The sequence below is a fragment of the Athene noctua genome, chromosome 3 (assembly GCF_965140245.1).
Source record: "Athene noctua chromosome 3, bAthNoc1.hap1.1, whole genome shotgun sequence".
Lineage (NCBI taxonomy): Eukaryota > Metazoa > Chordata > Aves > Strigiformes > Strigidae > Athene > Athene noctua.
Window position 1 is genome coordinate 2,740,256 of NC_134039.1, and position 22,024 is coordinate 2,762,279.

Consider the following 22,024-nt stretch of genomic DNA (forward strand, 5'->3'; position numbering starts at 1 on the left):
CTTAAGGAATATACTTTTCTTAAGATAATTATGTTAAATGTTTATTGATAACATCGGTTTGTCCTGGGTTCTTGGTAGTGTGGATGTATATGTATGTGTGAGTCTGTTAGGTTATTCTGATATTAACTCATCCACAGACACTAATGTTTTCATGTAATTTGTGAATTCATATGTGTATGTATATATAGAAAATAAAAAATTACAGATCTCATCTTTGCTGTTTTGCTAATAACATAATGAACACCTTATTGAAAGGAAAAAGTTAGTGTCTCTTGATATAATTTGTGCTTAGGGCCATACAGGTAACACATTGCTTTTGAAGGCTACAGAGACACAGAAGACACATGGCCCCGTGCTAACTTGTGTGTATATGTATTTTTTGGTGCTTTTTTTCCTGTTTTTTTCACTCAGATTTTCATGGTTCTTCCTTCTGAGGCAAGCATGAGCTGTCAATAAGCAGCTTTGCTGGCTTGGTTTGAGAAGCTCGACATAGGCAGTACCTCAGTCAAACACATGCTAAATGAAGGAAGAATGTGAAATTAATGTCTGCTTGTGTTACTGTTCCGTGATGCTGTTGATAATACCAGATTTACTCTGCAATTTATCTTAACATGTTTAATATTTTTGATGAAGCAAACGTCCCTGCTGTGTTTTTACATATTTCTTGCATGAAGCATCATTAATATTGTTGAGATATCTGTTAAATTAAACTTCTGGTTTTATTTAGGTTTATGAGTTAGATGGCATCCCCTTGATCCTGGACAACTGCAGCATTGATGACAACAACCCTTGTATCCTTTTCAAAAGAATTCTAATTATTGAACGTGACTCATAAGAAGAGGTGTGGGGTTTTAATATATTTATGCCAGCATTGCTTTCACTTGGCACCTAAGTCTAACTGGCCTCATGAGTTTCTACGTTCTATTTAAGTGCTTGGTTCAAAAGTGAGCAAACTTATAAATATGCTTTCATGAACTGGATTCAAAGTAAGTTTGAACTGTGGTTATATTCTGTTTCCTAAAATAATAAACATAACCGGTTTACACATGTCAGTTTGGAGAGCTGTGATAGAAATCTGAATTAAGACTATGTGTGGTCATTGTATCAGATCTTGGAGTTTTTGCTTCAACAGAAATATGTTCTGTAGGCTGAAATGAGTATGCCATCAATTCTTGTTGTACTTCCCCAGTCGGATTCTGGTCAAGGGCACTGCTGGGTGCAGGGGAAGGGCAGGGAGGGTTACCTTTCCCTAAGCAGAAGAGCAGCCCTGACAAAACCTCGTAAGGAGTTTTGATCCTGAGTTACTCTTCCTTTGCTGGAAAGCACAGCTGTGCAGTGACTTTTAGAATTTCTTTCTAGGATTAATTCTTCATTTTAGCTGTTAGTAAAAGAGGATAAAAGTTTGAGGCCTTCAAAGGGCAGAGGTGTAATTTATGATCTTGAATTAAATGAAAATAAAATACCATGGGAGCCTTTACTGCCTTTTGAGCAATGTGGTACTTCTTACACCTTTAGATACAGGCAGACATTTTATGGTTGTACCATAAACCTCTTACCAGAGGATAAAACTTTGCTTACTTGGTTTTTAAAGACTTACTGGACATAACGACACCTCTTAACGTGAGCTTTCACCACTGATCCGTAGTGTACAGGATTCAGGTATGTGTAAAAGTAAGTAGCAGTTGGGCAGAGGGCTGACTAGCCTGTGTGACAAAGTCTGCTGTGTCAGCTCTTGGAGCTCAGCTACTAACTACTGCTCTGTTCATCGTTTTGACCTAGAGCTATTCCAGGTGCTCTTGTGCTACAAGAACTTAATGCTCCCTTGCTTCTCTCCTGCTTCCCGTGTCTTATGCAGGGAAGCAGGAGTTTGCAATTTGTGTCTCTCTCTACTTTCATCTGCTTTGCAGCATATTCTGCTACTTCTAGACACCACAAACCAAGTCCTTAGTAGTGTGTAGGTGCCTGACTCCATTGCATAACTTTCCTCTGGAGAGATTCAGCTGTTTCTCTCTTCCCTCTGCACACACAAATCCATTTTATGATGCTTGTAAACCAGAGCAATGGTCTTATTAAGATTTGAAAGTCTCCTTGCTTAAAACTGAAACATCCTAAAACTACTTGCATTGTAACTTTTCCAGAGTGAATATATATTTTGTCTGTTTTCTCTTTTCAAGGAAGACTAATTAAAAGGAAGTATTTAGGCAGCTCTGGAGCTGGGTGTTGGGAGAGTTGTTGAAATTCAGGTATGGTCCCTCAGTGGTGCTGCAGCTTGCCAAGGTGACATAGAAAGCTGCAAGGGAAAGCTTAGTGTAGCTCTTCAGCCGTGGTTCCTTCAGGGAGTCATGTCCAGAACCTCCTCTTTACATTCATGTTTCTAGTGCTTGTTTTTGTGGTTTCAGGGCTGTGTTACTCAGATTTATTTCTCCTTGGATGAAGCTGACTGGAAAAAGTTTCATCCAGATTCCTTTTATATAAGAACTTCTTAGATTTCTTAGTAAAGTCGTTGTAGATGAACATCTCTGTTGATCTTTATCTGCTTTGGAGACACCCAAGCTCTGGAGTTACGATGTCATTATGTTTTCTACTGCAAACAAAGTTGATACGCTGCTTTTCTACATTTTACTAAGTTCTGCCTCCAAATTACATGTACAGAATTTTCCGGAGAAAAACGTAATTTTTGTGGTAAAAGCGAAAGGATTTTTTTTCTGGATGAAAAAAAAAAAATTCCCCTGAAGTATGCAATTCATCAGGAGAAGCTTGAATGCCATGTTAGATGTTAAAAAGAGCTCTTTATTACCTTTGAGAGGAAAAATCCTTTGATAAATCGTTTTATTTGTGGCATGTGGAAGCATACTGAAAGAGGAAATGGGTCTGCTCTTATCCTAAAATAAATTCCTTTGTAAACCTGTCATTACCTTAAAATTGCATCCTTTGAGATCCTGAACAGTTCTGGAACGTGGATAGAAATATCAGGAGGATTGTTGCTCACGAGATCACTAGCTGAAGTTCAGCTGACGTGTTTGCATTGCTCTGACTTTTTAGGTTTGAATTCATCTTTCAGTGCCCATTTCGGGCGAACTGTTATCTTGTCTAATTACATCTCAGACAGATTTGTATCTTTTATGTTTATACTAACAAAAAGTATTTTTTCCTTCAGGATATTTCATGAATAAAAGCAACAAAAAACCACCCCCACCCTCATTAATAACAGGTGTGAGGATGTTTATGGACAGTTAAGAACAAATTTGCTGTACCTCTTGCAATTATTTGAATTGGTGTGTTAAATTTTCAGCTCCTGTAACTTTGCATGGTTCCAAGTAAATTCAGTGAAGAAATGCTGAAAGATGCCAGATTTTCGACTGTAAGTTATTAGGCTTTTAGCACAGGGGAAAAGGTGAACACAGTGAGGCTGGGAAGATGCAGTTTATCATGGGCCTTGGGGTTAAACTTCAGAGAAGGCTGAATGTCACTAACTTTTTCATACCCTTTACATCTTCCATCTTCGACTGGCTGTATCCTAATCATAACTGTAATTCTGTATTCAGAAGACAAAGGGGTGTTTCAAAATGCAAGTGGACTTGTTTGCCTTGAGATTAAGGAGAGGTTCTTTCATGAGATAAATTTTTGGTTTTGAAACTTTAGGTTTTTATTCTGCTTCTGAAAAGTTGGTTTGTTGTGCTTTACCTATGTACCCCATGTTTAAAAACAAATAAATTAAACCTGCCACAGAATAGCAGAGTGGGTTGGAGATGCCTATCTGGGTAATACCAGTAAAAAATTTACTCTGGATCCTGCTTTTCAGGTTATTTGGGTTGAAAAGGTGTTCTAAATTAAAATATCTTGTGTTTTGTTCTCTGAGCCACCATCTTCCTCATTTCTGACTGGCTTTAGCATCAGATGAGAGCCTTTCTTTTTGTTCTTGTCTTACCTCATCCTAAGCTCTTTCTGCTCCTTCCAGCTTCATTTCTGACCTTTCACAAATTCCATTTGCTTAAGGCAAACATAAAGAGGGAGGCCGGCCTGTTATGATCAAAAGACTATTGGCCCTGATCATACGAAAAAGGTGCTTATGAAAGACTTTAAATAAGCTAACCTGTTTATTATTGAAGACTTTTCAGTCAAGTTGTCTGTTTTTTAGCTACTTCCAAACATTTACACTCATGAGTAACACACACAGATGTGCCTTTTTTTTTTTTTTAATTTAATGGCTGTCCTTAGAAATATTTATTATTATTTTAGGAAAAAACATATTATCCACAGTACTGCAATGTAATAGCTGTTAGTGGTAAAACTTGAAAATCAGAAGTGAAAGGCAGTTTTGAAGATGGAATATTTTTATTTTTTCAGGACGCTTGCCAGTCTTAACCTTTGGAGATTCTTATAGTAGGTCTCTTGATAAATTAATTTTGTGAATGTCTGAATGTAACTGGAATGACCTTATGTAAGTGTGTCCATGTTATATTAACCCCTACTCAGGTATGTTTTTCTGTTAGCCAAAAGTGCAGTAACACTTGAATTAAAAATACCTTGCTGTGGGGGGTGTGTGCGTAGAATCATAGTAGTTTGGGTTGGAAGGGACCTTAAAGCTCATCTAGTCCCACCCCCCTGCCCCGGGCAGGGCCACCTTCCACCAGCCCAGGTTGCCCAAAGCCCCGTCCAACCCGGCCTTGAACCCTTCCAGGGAGGGGGCAGCCACAGCTGCTCTGGGCAGCCTGTGCCAGGGCCTCACTGCCCTGTATGTACACACACATGTACATTTTATATATATGAGTAAACACCCAGCTGGCTATGTTTTAGCAGCAAGAATTTTCAGCATTTGTGAAAGGAAGACCTGTGGTTGCTGTGGATATCCATACATAGGCCCCTTAGTTTGGATAATGGATGAAAATGTAGAAAATACAAGTTACTTTTCAGTTACTCCTTCCCTAAGCTGCTTCTGTAATACTCAGTCTGAAAGTCATCTAAGAGGTAGATTGAAAATACTTTTGACTTCATGGCAGCATCAAGTATAATTGTGGTTCATGAAAACTCTGGCTAAAGCTAGAAGAAATCAAGTTGCCACAGTCTACAACAATGGCAGTTTGTGAGATGCCAGCAAAGAGTTTTAGGGGAGCTGACAGACTTTTTATTTCTAAGTTACAGAGTGCAACCTAAAACAGGCCACATACTGTAAAAAAAGCCTCACAGCTGAACAGAAGCCAGTAGAAAGCAAAAATAGGAGTGTGAGTTGACTTTTTAGAGTAAACCATCATACAGTTGAACATTTGCATGTAAATGTGGCTATCTCATGTACGTTGGCAAGAAAAGACAGCATAATGTTACATCAGCAATGGTTGCCTTTGGAAAGCTCACTCTAGACACTGCCAATGTGTTTAGTAGTTTGAGGTGAGTTAACTTGGTTCTGTGTTTTCATAAGCATATAAAAAAATCGTATTATTTCAGTGGATATGGTCAATGTAAAGGACCTAAACTACTGATAAAAACAGTGATGACCTCACCGTGCCCAGTCAGATTCTGCCCACTTGGAAGAAACTACCCTTTTTCTCATCCCATTAACACTTTCTTTGCTGTAGAAGTAAGTTTGAAGTCTACTTGGACTAAATGGAAGTGTATTCTTTGCTAGAGGGCTTTGATTCTGCATTATCACAGGTTGCTGCTGCTGCAACCCTTATTCTTGAGCACAGAGCACTTAGAATCTCATTTTCTGTAAACCAGCACTGATTGTGTCACTATGACTTTAACAAAAAAAGGTACATAGTAAGTTTTTAGTGCCCCAGCAGTGATTGAGGTCAGCAGTGAGAGAATGGGACTTGTCAGCATAAGTAAAGAGCAGAAATTTGTTGGGCCCAAACAACAAATTTCATAGTGCCAAAGACAACACAAAATATCAGCTGAGTGGAACCCAGCTACCATAGATGGAACGAGGATGAAAAAAAAAATAAGTGGACAAGCAAGAAGAAATCACTGTATTGCCATACTCCAGACTAATTCAACTCCTGTGTGCTGAGAATTCCTCTTTAAAGAAAGAGTGGAGGGTTTCTGGTTTGTGGCATATGCACGAACCTTAGCTCCTTCTCTGTATCTTACAATTATATTCAGATGAACTGGTCAGACTAGAAGCTGGAACAGGTACAAGTGTGGTTATTCGTTGAGCAAGAACAGTCTGAGAGGGGCTTATTTCTTTCACCTTATTCAGCAGACCAAATCCTATCCTGTTCCTGCAAGTTGCTGGGAATTCTTTATAGCTCTATTTTGTTAGATACTAATGGAGTCTGGGGGTCTGTGTGGCTCACGAGGGAATCCCTTCGTGGTGGGATTTTTTGTCTGCATTAGGGGGCCAGTTTCCTAAGTGATTCCCAGGAGGCTTCAATCTTTTTGTTATTTCTCATGATGAAAGGGGAAAAACACAGCTGTTCCCGAACACCGCTTTCAGTTTTAGTTGGGAAGGTCATCTGCCCACCAATGCCTACTTCTGTTGCTATTTTTATACTCTTGAAAGAAGCATTGCAAGTAAAAAGTCTTGTTCTTACAGAAGTGTCAGTGGACTAAAGAGGTCTGGATTCCATTTCTAAACAGTGTTGAATAAAGTGCCCTGAGTGGGATTATTATAAAACTCTGGAGGGGGAGGATCTAGGTGCATGCTCCCTGTTGAAAAGGGTACAGGAGGCATTTGTGTCACCTAATTTTATTTTAAATCACCCTTGACATTAGCTTCACATCTGAAGAGTTGGGATAATACAGCTTCCCTTGTCTTAACCCGTTGTTTATTTCTGTATGTTGTAAACTTTGGAACAGAACTCAGTTAAAGGTGAAGAACCAAGCAAGAAAAGGTACCACGGTAAGCGTGGTATTTGGCAGATCTAAATTCTGACTCAAAGGCTGCGCTTCTGAAATGTTTATTGCAAGAAAATGATTACTTGAGAATGAAACCAGAAATGTGGAGTTTTCTTGTGAGATGTTCTACATCTACTAGCTATATCAGTTACCCATACTGTTTCCCAAGAAAAATGTTCTCTTTTCAAATGCAACATTCTCCTAATATGAAAAAGACTAAGACCTCAGAAGGAATGCAGTGTGTGGTATGGGAAAAGATAGTCTGAGAAATGAAAGTGATGTCCTTTTTTTTTTTTTAATTTCCTTCTAGAAATGATCACAGATTTAACAAAGTTATAATTCTTAGTGGTATATTTCATGTTGCCGATTCCGTAATTTCAGGAAGCAAATTATTTAGTGCATCTGCACGATGATTAAAATACTGAAATTCAGAGTTCGGGAGGGCTGAAGTATTAATTTTCTTGAGCGTATATAAAATACTAAAACAGGTTTGCAGAGATGTAAATATCAAGTCTAATCTTCAGTATCTCACTTCTACCCAGCTCCTGTAAGTGACAACTCCTGTCATTAAGAAACGTGTGATGTACAGGGTCCCTCTTAGAGCTGGAGGAAGGTTAACAGAGGTATACACATTGCAAGAAGGCTCTTTCAAATGTTACATTATAATATTTCTAATCCCTTGAGAAGAATAATCTCTGTAGGCACCAACTCATGCATGTAAAAGTGAGGAATTAAAGTTAATAACTCTATTTCTAAACCAAATATTGTCATATTTGTCCTCTGTCCTAATCCTCTTGGTGGATTTAAATCCATGACAGGCTTTAATTCTTGAAAGAAAGCGGATCTTTAGTTACCAGGAGCACCAAAAAAATAAAAAAGAGAAAATATAATATTTCACTGCTTTTATAGCTCAAACAGCTTGCTTGATTTTTCTGTAGACTTTCTTCTGAAAAATTCCCCTCTGGGCTGAGACGGAGCACTAGAAATTTGAGACCCAAGGTTTTTGTTTTTTTTAAATAAAGCTTAGGAGTGGTTCAAAAATATTGTTGAGAATGGAATGCCTTCTCCAACCACCTTATCATATTTCAGTCTGTCTTCTTGACATTGTTTCTTGCATGCCTCCAAAAAATATTCCAATGTCATATGGCCAATGCTTTGCATAGTATCTTCATTCAGACGTTTTTCCGTTGTCCCATTTTTGGTCATTATTATTAAAACAAGCTGCAACTTCAGCTGGCAAATGCATTGTCCTATGTAGATCCTTAAATCGTTTTCCCTCACTTCCTCAGATCTTTGTTTAGATCTTGTTCTTTCTATTTCTGAAATGGTTTCCAAAATCTAGCCTTTCCTTTCTCACTAAGGATGTATTTGCAGTCCGTTCCACTTAACCTTGTCGATTTGTTCTTGTCTCTTGGTGTGCTTTCTTCAAGGAGACGCAACCATTTCCTGAAATTGTAGCAGATATAATTGTGGCTAATGGCTGTTTTGCAAAACGTGGGAGAAAAACTTCAGTTGGTTGTAATTTAGCTGCATCTTTCAAAACACCCATTTATTTAACCGTTACTATTTTTGGATGCATGCTGGACATCTTCTGGTGTTTGAGACTGGAACTGCATTTTCATTTACCTTCGTTGTCATAAAGTGACATTTGAAATTACCAAAATTACCAAAATCAGCAGGGGCTATGCTCTGTAAGTTATTCGGAGACCCTGAATCCATAAAATACTCAAGTACGATGCTGAGAGATAAGCTGGCATACAGATCCTTACTGAATCTATATAAAGAGATGAATCTCTAGAGATTATGAATAGGAAAAAAGCTTCCAAATTGTGAGTCAGCTTATCTTGTCATCTACCTTAGAGTGCTACATTATAATTACCTTGACCACATCTTGGATATTAACTAGGTTGGGTTTTTAAGTCTAGTGCCATATTTTGGAAGTTTTATTTGACTTCCATAATTTCCCTTTTAAAATGTTTCAGAAAAGCTGTTTGTTTCTATATGTATGATATAAATGCACATGAATATATTTCTGTATGTAGGTGGAGCTTTTTCCTTTGCATGTCCAAGGAAATTTAAAGTGACTGCAGCCTGCCTCTTACTTAATCAGTTTGTGAACACAGTTACTGTCCCTCTGTGCTTTAGTGCTTTACATCTCGATGTTCCTGGTAGGTTTTAATAGTAATTTGATACGTGAGTTTCAACTTAATGGAATTTTGCCTTTTTTTTTCTGTACCTGGGAAAAGAAGATAAGCTAAGACATTTCTAACAGTTAGGTAACAGCAATTGAAGCTTTTTCTTTTTAATGTAATAACCTGCTAACTCTCTGGTACCTCTTACAGATAACTAACAGATTTAGTTGTCATGAATTCTTAAAAGGGGATTAGTGTAATAAAAAGGACTGTAAGAACCAAATATTGTAACTGTGAAGCATTAGCTTGAGATTGATCAAGGGTGTGATTCTTTCTGTTTTAAAACCAGATGATTTATAGTTACTCAAAAATTATGGGTTTCTATTAAAAATGTAAGTCATAATTTAAAAAAAATTGGCAGCCTAAGCAGCAAAAATGAATGTGTCATATTCATGGTTTTAAGCTAGCATTACAAGTCTGAGTGTAGGACAAAGTAAAACAAACTAGAGGTTATGGCTCAATTTTTATTTTTTTTTTTTTAAGTTCTGTAAGTTTTGGCATAAGAGACATTATAATAAAAATAGCCTGACATAGCTAAACATGTACTATGGCTTTTGTAGCTCTGGGGTCCTTGACTGAAATTTTGTGTTTAATTTCATAGTATACTACGGTGTGTTGGCATTGTGCTCTGCAGTCCCACAGAGCATGAAAGGAGGCACATAGGATATGGATTAAATGTTGAGGTGGCAGGTGTTACAGACTGATAGCAATCTGGGTATATAATGCTCTTCAGTGGTGTCTTGTGTGATTTGTTAACCTAGAAGTACCAGTGATCTGGGGAGAAAAATCATCACGTTGGTCTAAGAAACATCCTAATAACCCAAATTGCTGCAGTAGTAAACAGCACTTTAAGGAGCATTGGGTGGCATTTAGCTGGGCATCACTGAAGTGAGTTGAGAGTTAAAAGCAGTTAAGCCTTTTGAAATGAATGAACTTGGAATGAAGAATGAACTTCGTGATTTGGCTCTAGGTGTCGGAATTGGACAGTGCTGAAAATGCGTTTCTGAATGACCTGGAGAATTTGGACTCTGCCTGTGGGACCATAGCTAGGAGTAAGAGGGCAACTGAATTTTGTGAGCTTTTGGTTTTCACTTCTTTTGAATTATTAATAGGCAGAAGGAGCAGGCAACTGCATTGCACCTATGATCAGCCATATAGAAAATTTCAGCAGAATTTGTTGCATAGCTCTGGTGCCTGTGCTTCGGAAGGGATGCTGAAAAATACAAATGGAGGGAAGCTCTACAAGAATTGGGCAAAACTTGGAATATCTCCCTCACTTTCTCTCTTTACTTCATGCAAAAGGTGTTTATCAGGTGCTTTGATTATGATCTGTGAATTATTATTTTTTTAAAATTTATAATGACAATCTGTGTTTGGAAACAATTCTAAACAAATCTAAACCAGAAAGAAATCACAGGCTGTAATGAATGAGATATTTAGTCACTGGAACAGTTTGTTTAGGGACAGAGTGAAATCTCCTGATCGGTGTTGGATGTCTTTGAGAAGAAGGTGTGAGGACATCTTGTACATGAAACAGAATTAACAGGCTTCATTTCAATAGTGGCTGGCCTTTGCTCGTCTAAAACGTTGAGCAAAAGAGAGATAATTGTCCATTCTGGTCTTAAAGCATATTTGTTGGTAGATACTTAAATAGATGAACTTTCACTGGAAGTTAGACATGAGGTATAACATGCCTGTTGATTATACAGAAGATCTCAGTCCCATTTTAAAGAAACCTGTATCCCACAAGAAACACCTTAAGAAATGGATTCGTCATTGCAGATGATGGGTAGGATGTTCAGAGACTGATCTAAATACAGGTAGCCAGAAAGATGGTGTTTGTCTGCTAGAGGAAGAGGTAGCTGCTGGCATGGGAGGTTAGTGAAGGCTTTGGAACTGGAAAAAAATATGGATGTTTCCCAGTTTCTGTCGGCTGTGAATTACAGAGAATGGTGCCTTAGCATTGAAACTATTTACTTTAAACTGAGTGGTTTTGCCATTTGTCTATTCTGACCCGGCATCATTTGAGACCTTTCTCTGGCAAAGCCGTGTTCTTCTACAGAGTGGAATTTGAACTGTATACCTCAGTTCAGGTTTTGGGGGATAGAATTTCCGTCTTGACCAAAATATGTTGTGGAAGCAAATTTTTTTTGTGTGGGGAGTAGTTGCAGTAAGCCTCAGCAGCCCACCGTGGTCTTTCTGTCCCAGGAAGGTGCAGGAAGGGGCTGGTTGCAGGCATCTTATTCCACGCGTTTCCAGTGAAGCTTTGCTGCCACGCAGTGGTGGAGATTGGAGCTTGTTTGGCGATGGATGGTCCAACCCTCCTACTGATCTCTTGGACCAGGTGAGAGTTACCTGTAGCAGAAATGAACCTCTGCTTGAGGTTCCCCAGTGTTAGAAATCTGACCCCTAAAAAGTCTGATCAGGAATAAATGCCTCTTCCAGCATCCAATGGTGCCTCTTCACCTTGGAGGATTCTAGGTTAGAGTTGTGCTGCGTCTGCTCTGCGAGAGCCAGGGCAGGGAAGGAAGGACAGACATTCCCAGCTGATACAGCACTGCCCGTTTCTAGCTTTTAAACCCAGAATTTGGTGACTGCAGTCATAGGTGATAATAACTGCTATGGAGTAAATAAAAATACAGGCAACCAAAAAATTTTAGACCTTTTTATTCTAACTTCTAGGCAGAGTATTTTAAGTTTGTATAGGCTGAATTCCTGAAATTTTCTCATGCTGATAGTTTAGTGTCAGGTATAAATAGAGTCCAAAGCATTAGTTCTAAAGATATGAATTAGCTTATTTAAGTAAATAAATTAAGATAAAACCTTTAGTTCTTCACAGTTTCTGTGATTACTTTTTTGGTAATATCTTAATCACAAGTAAAAGTTACATAAAAAGGGTAAAGGAGTTGTGAGGAATTACTATCATCTTATACAGCTTCTAGGACTTCATAAAACTACTAAAACCCCCAGCAGGAAGAAATTCGTGGAGCTTTGTAAGAACTTTGGCTGGCTGTGAGGGACCAAAATCCTGACTGTCTACTACGTGTGGTCAATCACAGCCCGTTAATCCAAACTGTGATTAACAATTGCAATAGCTGTCTGGAGACCTCTTTTAATGGTGAGAAGAATTATCTTCAAGTCACCGTGAAACAAAAGTACTTAAAAGGACTGAGAGACTTGAGGGGGAAATGGTTTATGTCTTTTCAACGTGGTCCAGTCAGGTCTGTAAGTGGAAGCGATTCTTCTAACATGATGCTTTAGTACTTCATTCCTGTCTACAGAACTTTTAGTGATAATTGTGTTACTTGTTGAAGACCAGAAAGAAACATAATTAACAAGAATTTTATTTTCATTATCTCTGGTTTCTATCCCAGGAGACCTGTTCCAGAAAAGCTCTTAAAGAAGTTGGGTGGCTTTAGCTGTTGCATAAACGGCCCATTTGACTAGGGTTCCAACCCATGTGGGTTGTCTTTCTTGCTAACATTTTGTATCTCTTCTGTATTTCATTAAAATGTAGTTAATATTTAAATAGTCAAAAATCTCTTTTAAATGTGGTAATGGAATTGGGCAAAGAATATTCTCTTTCTCTCATTAGGCCAAATGACTCTTAAGGAAGAAAGTTTTCTCAGTAATTGTTTGATTATTGACAATCAGCTGTAGTGCAGGGGCAGTCTAACTAAAAAAAAAAAAAACAAACCAAAACCCCACATATCTACACTGCACAATAAATCAATCTCTCCACCAAGGATATTATGTTTAGAAATTCCTCAGTATTATTAACTATCAATGGGACTGAAGAAAACAGATGTAGGTATTTCATACTTTTTGTCACCACTCTTCAGTATCCTGTATTAGTTAATGAGAATACTTAACTTTTAAAGCTTACTACTTGCCTTTTTCAAGCAAAATACTTTCAAGGTTACTTATGCATTGCAGTATAGCTGCCTCATCAGACTGAAGCCTTATTACAAATTATGTCTACTGTCTTTCATCCCTAGAATCCAAATTGTTTTATAGAACAACTCATTGGGGTTCTGATGGCTGCAGTAGACTTACCAATAACTTCTAGTCCAATTTGGACCTCCTAATATGAGAATGTAAAGCTGGAATAGTCTCTCTGGGAAATGGTTTGCAAGTTGTCCTCTCCAGTAATGCATCACAACGGGATGTTGGTTAGCAGCTCCTGACAGTATGTAGTTGTATTTTCACACACCATTAAACTTACAAAACAGTCACTGTGCTATTGCTAGCGCTGACTCTAGCAACCCCCTGTAGTAGAATCCATATGAAAAGAAAGAATTGTGAAAAGTTCCCTTTGCAGTCAGTGGCAAAACTTCCACAGGATTTAATGGCATAGATTTTTGTGGTTTATCCCAGATAGTAAAATTTTTCATCCTCCAGGGCAGATTTCCAGCACATTTTCTCTACCTCTCTTCCTTCCTTCCTGTATGCCCTGCTCCCCGACAACTGAAGTTACGGCCCAGAGGAGTTTAGATGATAAATTTTCAATTGCTGTATGAAGATGTTACACAAGTATGGAACACAGGGCAAGTCAATTAAGTTTTGCTGGTGTTGGTATAAGTCAAAATAACATAGGAATCCCATAGCATACGGTACTGATGATTTCTGAAAAAGAGGTGCTATAAATGTCTACAAACGTTTGCTTTCGTTTACTACACACAGGTAGTCTAGTAATGAATCTCCTGCAAAATGCAATGGAAATTTTTATTTCTTTTGCCTGCCGTCTGCAATATGACAGAGATATTCTGATCTTCACTTCCTTGTCTATAATGTTAATTCATTTGAGAGTGCAGTATGTCCTCTTGGAAAAAATCTAGACAAGTCTACGCAATCAGATCTTCTGTGCTTGCTGCATTTCTTTTCTTTTATGTGGTTTCACAAGAAGCAGGCTCATGCTCTTATTTGTAGTAACTATGGAAACTTTAGAAGCTCTTTCTAAAGCTGAGCATACAATAAAGTGCTTAAAGTGTTGGTAAGGATTAGAGACTCTAGAATATGTTTAATTTTCTCTCTGTGTCTCTATCTTTGGAGAGGAGCAAGAGGGTAATGTGAATATTAGCTGGGGACTAGCTTTAATCTCTGCTGACACTTAAGTCTGTCTAGGTCTGCACACAGCCATCCAAAGGTCTTAGCCTCACGCAGCATGCGAACAAGGGAAATCATGCATATTCATGATGGGATTTACAATGGAAAACCTACATGCAGAAAAGAGGTTTTGAGTGAGTGAAAACGTTATTGAAACCATTTTGCAGCTTCAGCTACAGTAGTCAATAATGATAAATGCCATAATGATGATAGAGTTCATAAGATAATGGGGATGTCTTAGATATTATGTAAGCATGAATGGATATGATAATAGGAAAACATTTGCTGTGGGGTTTAGCAGTGGTTTTGTGTTGAAGGACATAAAGATGATGGTAACAGGATTATTCCCAAGGCTGATACATAAAAAAATATTTTGGGGAGTACTTTATGTGGCACTTGGCACGATTGAGAACTGTCACTCTTTGAAAAGAATTTTTTTTTTTTTTTCTTTTAGGAGGTACTCTTTTCTGCAAGTGCTGTATTTTATGCAGAGTTGCATTTTAGGAACACAACACAATAAATCTGCTCCTCATCCCAGGAGCAGAGCCAGGGAGGGTGGTAGCATGTTTCTCACAGTTCATTGGGAGATCTTCATATTAATTTTTGGCACTTGTGAAATGTCTTAAATCACACCTTGGAAAGACCTGCTAGGTATCAGCCTTTGTTCTTCTGTTTGTTCACGTGCATTCATCAGCATACTTTACTATCTTGAAATTTATTTTCACCATTGGACCTGATGAGTGAGATTCTGCTTATGTATGATTTGATTTCTTTGGTATTTTATTGTTGGTTTATAGACTCCAGTGTAATCTTCAGTGGGACTACTCGGTTTCTGTAACTTACATGTAGTTTAGCACTTGTCTTTTCACTTAACCATAGTAGTGATGCCCTGACAAAAGAGAATACATTGCTATTCTCAGTCACATTCACCTATTAAGACTTTGATGTGATACATAATTATTTTTTTTTTCTTAATTTCTCTCCTGTCATTACCCGACCTGGATCCAGCCTTTGGCCAGAATATTTTAAACAAAGGAGTTACACAGCATGGAAGAAGAAAGTCTGAAGAACTCTTTCAGAAAAAAAGCCCTATAGTTGTTACTGCTTTGCCATTTTTCAGTCCTGGGTTGCTTGAACGTGAAAATAAAAATGAACTGCTATTAAGAGGCAGGGGGCTGTTCCACTGGTGCGTGCTGGCGCAGGATTGTTCCCTAGCATGTAGGTTCCCCGTGACACTTGTCCAAGCCACTCTTCATTTAAACCTTTCTCTGTCTGATGATTCCTCATGTGCTTTTTATTTCAGTCCCTTCTCTAGTCTCTTTTGGCAGTGAAGTAGAGCAGTGGTTAGGTATAGTCATAAACTCATTTTTTAAGTCTCCTGTATTCTCAGTTTATCACTTGCTCTCTCTTAAAATATCATCTTGTGAAGGCAGGACCAGGTCTTACATTAAACAAGCTGTTCCTGCTACATTCTGTTGTTTGTCCACATTGTCTGGTGCATCCCATACCCCTGCAGGAGCGACTGTAAGATGCTGAATGGTGTAAGCTGAGGGCTAGCTGGAAGTGGCAGCAAGGTAGCCACAACAGCCAGTGCAAGGCACACAGAGAAAATGGCAACACTGCTACTGTAAGAATGTGCATGCCGTGGTCCTGGATTTCCCAAATGCTGTCACGATAGATTGTGTAAGAAAGTCCTGTATTTTATTGTTTTGGCTGAAGTTCCCTTCTTCCACAACTGAGGAGTTTTCCCCTTCAGTCACCCCCTGGCAAATGCCCATAAGAATACTGTCTTATCTCTGTGCTTAGACACTGTCCAACCCAAAAGATGTCAAGGAGATGAGTAAATTATGCGTATTCTTCTACTGGATGTGAAGCTACATGTAGTAAATAATTGGTGCCCTGCAGGCAAACCACTTTTGTGTGATTCAGAATGGCTTGCCTCCCGTATGGGTAACTTGGGAAAGATTATATCATAACAGAGCTTTTCAGCTGCAGAATTGGGGCTAACATCTCTGACACATCATAAAATGAACACTGTAGTTCACTTGGAAGATGCCTGACTGATAATCCTGGGAATTTAAATCCTTTATCTGTGGCCCTGACATGTGCCTCAATCCTGGCCTCAAGGGACCACCTTAGAAGGTGAATGAGTTGCAGCTTGTGCCCATTTAAACATGAGCAGGAGCTACCTGCTGGTGATCTTAGTGTCTGTTCTCTTGGCATGTTTGTGAAAGCACCCAGGCACAGACAACTGAGTTTAGGTAACATTAGAAGTTAAAAATTGTGAAGCGTCTCCCACACTATTTATGCTACTTTCAGTTGTTAACCTACAGAAGAGACGTTTCTCTTTTTCTAAATTTCTTCAGCTTGTAGAGTGAAAATAGCAGTTGTCGTCTTTCTTGTACCTGGTTTACAGCTCATTCAGTTTGCCAGTTCTTGGAAGTGCAGTGTCAGAAGCGTTCGGATCATAAACACAGCGACTGATTTTTTTTATTATTATTATTATTTTTTTAAAATCTCACTCGGAAGATCATTGGAACATTTCAATTAACTGTAATTTTGGTTTAAACAATATGTCCTTTTAATTCCTGGAGTTCATTTCTGTTTTGGTTTGGTTGGGTTCTTTAATTCAAGATAAAACCTGGTAAACTTGCCTGAAGTTAATGGACATACCTCATTTAAGCTTAAATTACCTCATATGCAAGTATTTGCAGGTTCAGAGTCATTGCCTGTAAATGTCTTACTTTTTCTAACCCTTGGTTTCTACTGTTTTTCTGGGTTTGAGGGATGGGGGGGGGGGTGTGGGTGTGTGTGCAGCAGGGGAAGGTGAATGCAGTCATAAATTAAAACAAGTGTTGTTTCATCTTTAAATAAATAAATGATCCTTAACTTTGTCCAACAGTTGTGAACCAGTGGGCAGTATATGCTATCCGCAATCTCACTGAACAGAATGAGAGAAACCAAGAACTTATTGCACAGATGGAAGAGAAGGGACTGGCAGACAATTCCACCCTTGAGAGTATGGGTTTAGAGATAGAGAAAAGAGATGACAAGTTAATTCTGAGATCTGTCAAGAAAAAGCCCTCGTGAACAAAAAAATTAAGAACAGTCAAATCATTAAAAAAGGATTTATCTTTTTGAAATATTTTTCCCTGCTCAGACAATCAAGATTTCTTCTGTTTTAGTTCCAGTCTGCTGGAAGTGTTCAGTTCATTCTCAGAAAAACTGCCTCGCTGTTGTAAACAAAAGGACACCTATACATTTTCTAAATACCTAGGTAAATTAACCTGGGGAAACAGATCCTTCTTTCTAAATAGTTTAAAATTTCATTGCTTGCTTGTTTTTTCAGTAGGAGGATGTCACGCGTGCAATATTAAGTGGTTATAATTTCCATTGTTGAACTTGGAGGTAACTGTCATTAAAAACTCAGCAAAGAAATAACTGCTTTGCAGGCTGCCTTCTCCAGTTAAACGATCTGTGCTGAGTCAGGGCTAAACAGGGAAAGCTGCTCGTTTTCAATCATGGTGCTTAACTATCTCTACGCTGGATGTACATAAATATTTAGCGAATTAAACACAACGTGCCTTCTGTGTATTTGAATTATTAGTAAATAGTTTCTTCTACCTTGTTACCTTTCAGTCTTCATGACAAGTATATTAAAAACAAAGCTGAAGCTGTTGTGGCAACAGATGCTACATTCCTTTGCACTGGGGCATGTCTCTGTTTTGGAGACTTGGGTGTTTGTTTGAATTTTATTTGTTCCTTTGGATGGTAAGTCAGCCCACTTTCCTTTTATTTTGCACTTCTCATGGGTTTTCTGAACTCTGGCAGACTGCTGAAGAGGTAGTTTCTCACTGTGATTAATTCTAGCAGTTTCTTTTCACCCCTCTGCCTTTCCAAAACATTGACAAAACTCATTTCCAGTTAATTAATTCAAGAGAGGCAGAAGAATGGAAGGCCCTGCCTCTTCATTTTGGGTACCCTCCTATATTGTTGTTGGACCCTGCCACTGTGGAATGTGGCATGAATGAGATGGGGGGAGAAGGGGGGGGGTGAAGAAAGGGCGGGGGGGCACAGTTAACTCTGTGTGTGCCATAGCTTTGCCCTGGTAGCCAAGTGTAATCCTCCATGCATAAGCAAAACAAGAATTACAGCTTAATATTTCTAGTGCTTGCGTATCGTCGTCGTTTTGTTATCTTCAGTTTGTCTAACAGGAAGGTCCCAGAGAAGTTGAATTGTTCATGTTGTTCTCATCATTTAATCCCATTCTTAAATGCAACGGCAAGTTTATGTCCTAGAACTGCAAGTGCACGTAACGGACACTCAGCCACGTGCATCAGCTTTTGCTTCTCCAATTTGTTGTTAAAAATGGAAAAAAAAAACCCCACATGATACTTGGAACAATGAGAAATACATAGGAATACTTCAAACTGCTGGTGAGTAGAGCCAGACTGCTAAGGTCCTTTCAGGTTAACCATGAGAATGCAGTGTCTGCCCTGCAAACCAGTGGGACTTTGGAGCTGACCTGGTGAGATTTTCGTCACCTGTTGGTTTTCAAGGCAGTGATAGGAAACTGCTGTCTTCAGCCGTTTATTAAGTAAAGGATTTGTATAAAGGGATAATGGCAATAGGAACAAAGACTACAGCTTTGGTTGCTTTTAGTGACTTCTTTAAAAACAAATAGGGGAGAAAAGCGTTCTTTGTTTTAGCAACAACTAAATATGACTGTAAGCCAAGTGCTTTATTTCTTGTGCCTTTCAAATTATTTTAAAAACATTTCAGCAGATATTAAAAACTTTGTGTTTAGGTGGTGGTTTACAGAGTCATTTCTTACACAGGTAGGTGCCTTCTGCTAGCTGACTGGAAAAGGATTATATGGGTTTGGTTCTTCTTGAGGACATTGTCTGTCAGATTGTGGCTTCTCAGTGATTTCCATAAGCCTTAATTCTTGTGTTTAGGCCAGAATGCATTTAGCAGTTTAATTACTGTGTCACATAAGATATGCAGCTGGTTTTGTTTCATTTTTTTAATCCTTATCTCCATAACACAATGGAAAATTCATACTTCTGGCACCTAAATGGAAAAAAAAAAAATCTAATCTGAAAAAAAAAAAAAAAGTTTTACTTAGAAGGCTACATTATTCAACTTTAAAAGGAAAGAATTAAGCTTCTTCTAACAAAGGAGCATTGAATATAATAACACCTAGAAATAAAGCAAAGTCGTTTTCAGATGAATAATTACAAAATTTCTAACATTTCTTTTTTAGCACCACTAGTTAGGAAACTCATGCTAAGTAATTTGACAGAGTGAGAAAGAAAAAAAAAACACAAAACAAAACCAAAAACCAAACCAACAAAAACCAAACCCCCAAACCCACATAATTATCCTGAACAGAAAATGAACTTTCTGTGTAAGGAAAAAATGCAAAGAATTTCCTTTTATTTAGGGTAATAAAGAGTTAAAATCCTGTTCACAAAGCAAATCCAGAAAGAACTTTGGTTGTGGAAAAAGCAGTGGGAGTCCCTTTTTCCTTTTAAGCAGTTGGGAATAGAAGGGTTTGGTTTTTTTTTTTTTAACTTGATGGTTGTATACCCACCAATGGAATACACACAAACCCATAAATATAAGCCAAATAATAACAAACACAAATAAATAAAAGGGTTTTGTGTGTTTCAGTACATAATGGAGTAATAGTTGTGTTTTCTAAATGGGAAATGTAGGGCTTTCACAGTGGAGAACATGCTGATTACTGTATTGTGAGTGGCTGGCTTTTGATTTTCTGAGGTGGATTAATTCTCAGAACACAACAGCTTCCCTGTCCTCCCCCAGTGGAGTCCCGGTCTCCAATAGGCTTGTTTTATATGCTAGGGATTAATACAGCACAGCAATCAGTCATAAAAAGCAAGCTTTATTGAGTTTGTAAAGGGGCAGAACAGTCAGATCAAGTCTTGTGACCATCTTACTGCTTTCGAGTGCTTTCAAACAATAGTGATCAGATCTTTTTTTTTTTTTTTTTTTAAGGTCTATTTTTTATTAAAAGGGAATAGGGAGTTGGTTTTCATCAGAAGTGGATAGATTTTTAAAGAGCTGTCTCGCAAATTGTGAGAAATAAGCTTAAATGTGCGCAAGCTCTGAATTTTTACAGCTTCTAATAATTTCGCTTTGTTTTGCTTTTGCGAAGTACCATTTTTAAATGCAACTGAGCAAAAATAAAATGCCGGGCAGTTAATGCCGCTGTCGCAGTCTTTATGTTGCAGTTGATTTTTGTAGTTTGAGGTTGGTGTGTCTGCATAGCGAGACTCCCAACAAAAACTCCCTTTTATTTGCAAATGATAAAGTACTAAAAGCATCAACCTGTACCCAAAATGACCTTAAATCTTTGTTTGTCCCCAGCCTTAGCTATACCATTGCTTTATGTTGACTTAGAATTTGCTGTTGGCTTCCGGGGCTCTAGGTTGACTTCTTCCTAATAAATGTTGGGGATGGGGGGAGAGGAGGGAACAAATAATTTATGAAGTGATGCAGAAAAACGCATTTCCCTGTGCTTTTTCACTTCCTTCCCCAAATCCCGAAGGTCTCCCCGTGGATCCCACCCCCCAGCCCGGGGCTGGAGGCGGCGGCCGCGGCCGCTGTCCAAGGTCCTGACGGAGCTGCCCGGCGGAAGGAGCTCGCCGAACCTCCCTCAGGTGGCAAGCGATTTCCGAGTTCAGTTGCCACCGTGTTCCTCATTTTCTGCAGTACGTTGAGGTCACAGCTGAGTCATGGCGTGCGTGCTCTTTTTAAAGTATACTGGAAGACAAGTATTTCGTCCTCTGTTACGTGTGTTTAGGTCTTTGTCGTTTCTGTCTTTAGGAATGTGTTGTTTATGGGTATTTAGGTCTTTGTTATTTACGGGAATTTAGGTCTTTAGGAATTTCTTGTTTATGAGTATTTAAGGCTTTGTTGTTTATGGGAAGACCCGTTAGCTGTGTCTCTGTTCAGGGTGAAGTGATGCTTTACACGTTGAGATCCGGTTCTGGTTGCTTATTGCTTGGCCAAACTGTAACCATTCAAGTGGAAATTTTCCATGCTACTTTAGGTTTCAATTGGTTTCTTTATGGGAACTTTCTCTCACAGTGATTTCTGATAAGATCCAGTATTTTACAATGATGAGAAACTGTCATTGTTTCTTTTATATGTTAATAGTATCCCCAAAATATTTTTTTAAAAGGCTAACTATTCCCGATACAAATGAGAGTTATGCATTTTTCCCTGTCATAATGCCGTCCAAATCTGGTCGTATTGTAATCTCTGGAAACCCTTAGTTTATACACTAAGTAGAGACTTGAGAGCTGAGCTACTAAATTTGCTGAATTTGTTTTTGCACTGTCTTTGTTCCAGTCATGAACCCCGGGGCTGTACAGGGCGTTTTCAACAGCTCTTGCTCCTGACTAGTGTGGTGCTGGCAAAAGAAATCAAGAACTGAAAGGTTCTATGCACTTCACTGAGAGAAGTCATTTTCAGTTGAGTAATTATAAAACTTCTAACGTTATTTTAGCAGTAATACTTAGGAAACTCATGCTAGGTAATTTGATAAATTGAGACAAAAGAAAAAACAAACAGAAACCTCATGTAAGGCCTGGTGGTGTCCATCTTACATAGAGTTAGGAACTGCTTACACCAGAGAGAGCAGTAACAAAAATGATCTCAGAGATGGAGAGAGGGTGTAGTGCAGGTCCAGGAGAGGACTACTGGAAGATAGGGAATACATCATCAGTCTGTTTGTAAAATTAATGACGGAGGATGATTATTTTGCATCATTCCCCCTAGACTGTGACATTTGCAGAAGTTTGCTGTCCAAAAGGTGTCCTTTAGGAAGAGCCTCCCCTCTCCAGACTAAGTTCAAAGCAACG

The 22,024-nt window shown here is 38.5% G+C and overlaps 1 protein-coding gene across 2 annotated transcripts in view; it reads left to right on the plus strand.

Moving 5' to 3' along the window:
• The window catches only part of ATXN10 (ataxin 10), a 120,205-nt gene that overhangs the window by 84,662 nt on the left and 13,519 nt on the right, over window positions 1-22,024 (plus strand). Inside the window, exons 10-11 of one of the 2 annotated variants that reach the window (XR_012633272.1) lie at window positions 728-791; window positions 17,035-17,409. Coding sequence is in view for 1 of the 2 variants with exons in the window: in XM_074901192.1 (XP_074757293.1) it covers window positions 728-791; window positions 17,035-17,222 (252 nt within the window). In the remaining variant the exon portion in view is untranslated. Of the gene's footprint in view, window positions 1-727; window positions 792-17,034; window positions 17,733-22,024 lie in introns of those variants that run through there. The other variant, XM_074901192.1, reaches the window with a different exon arrangement.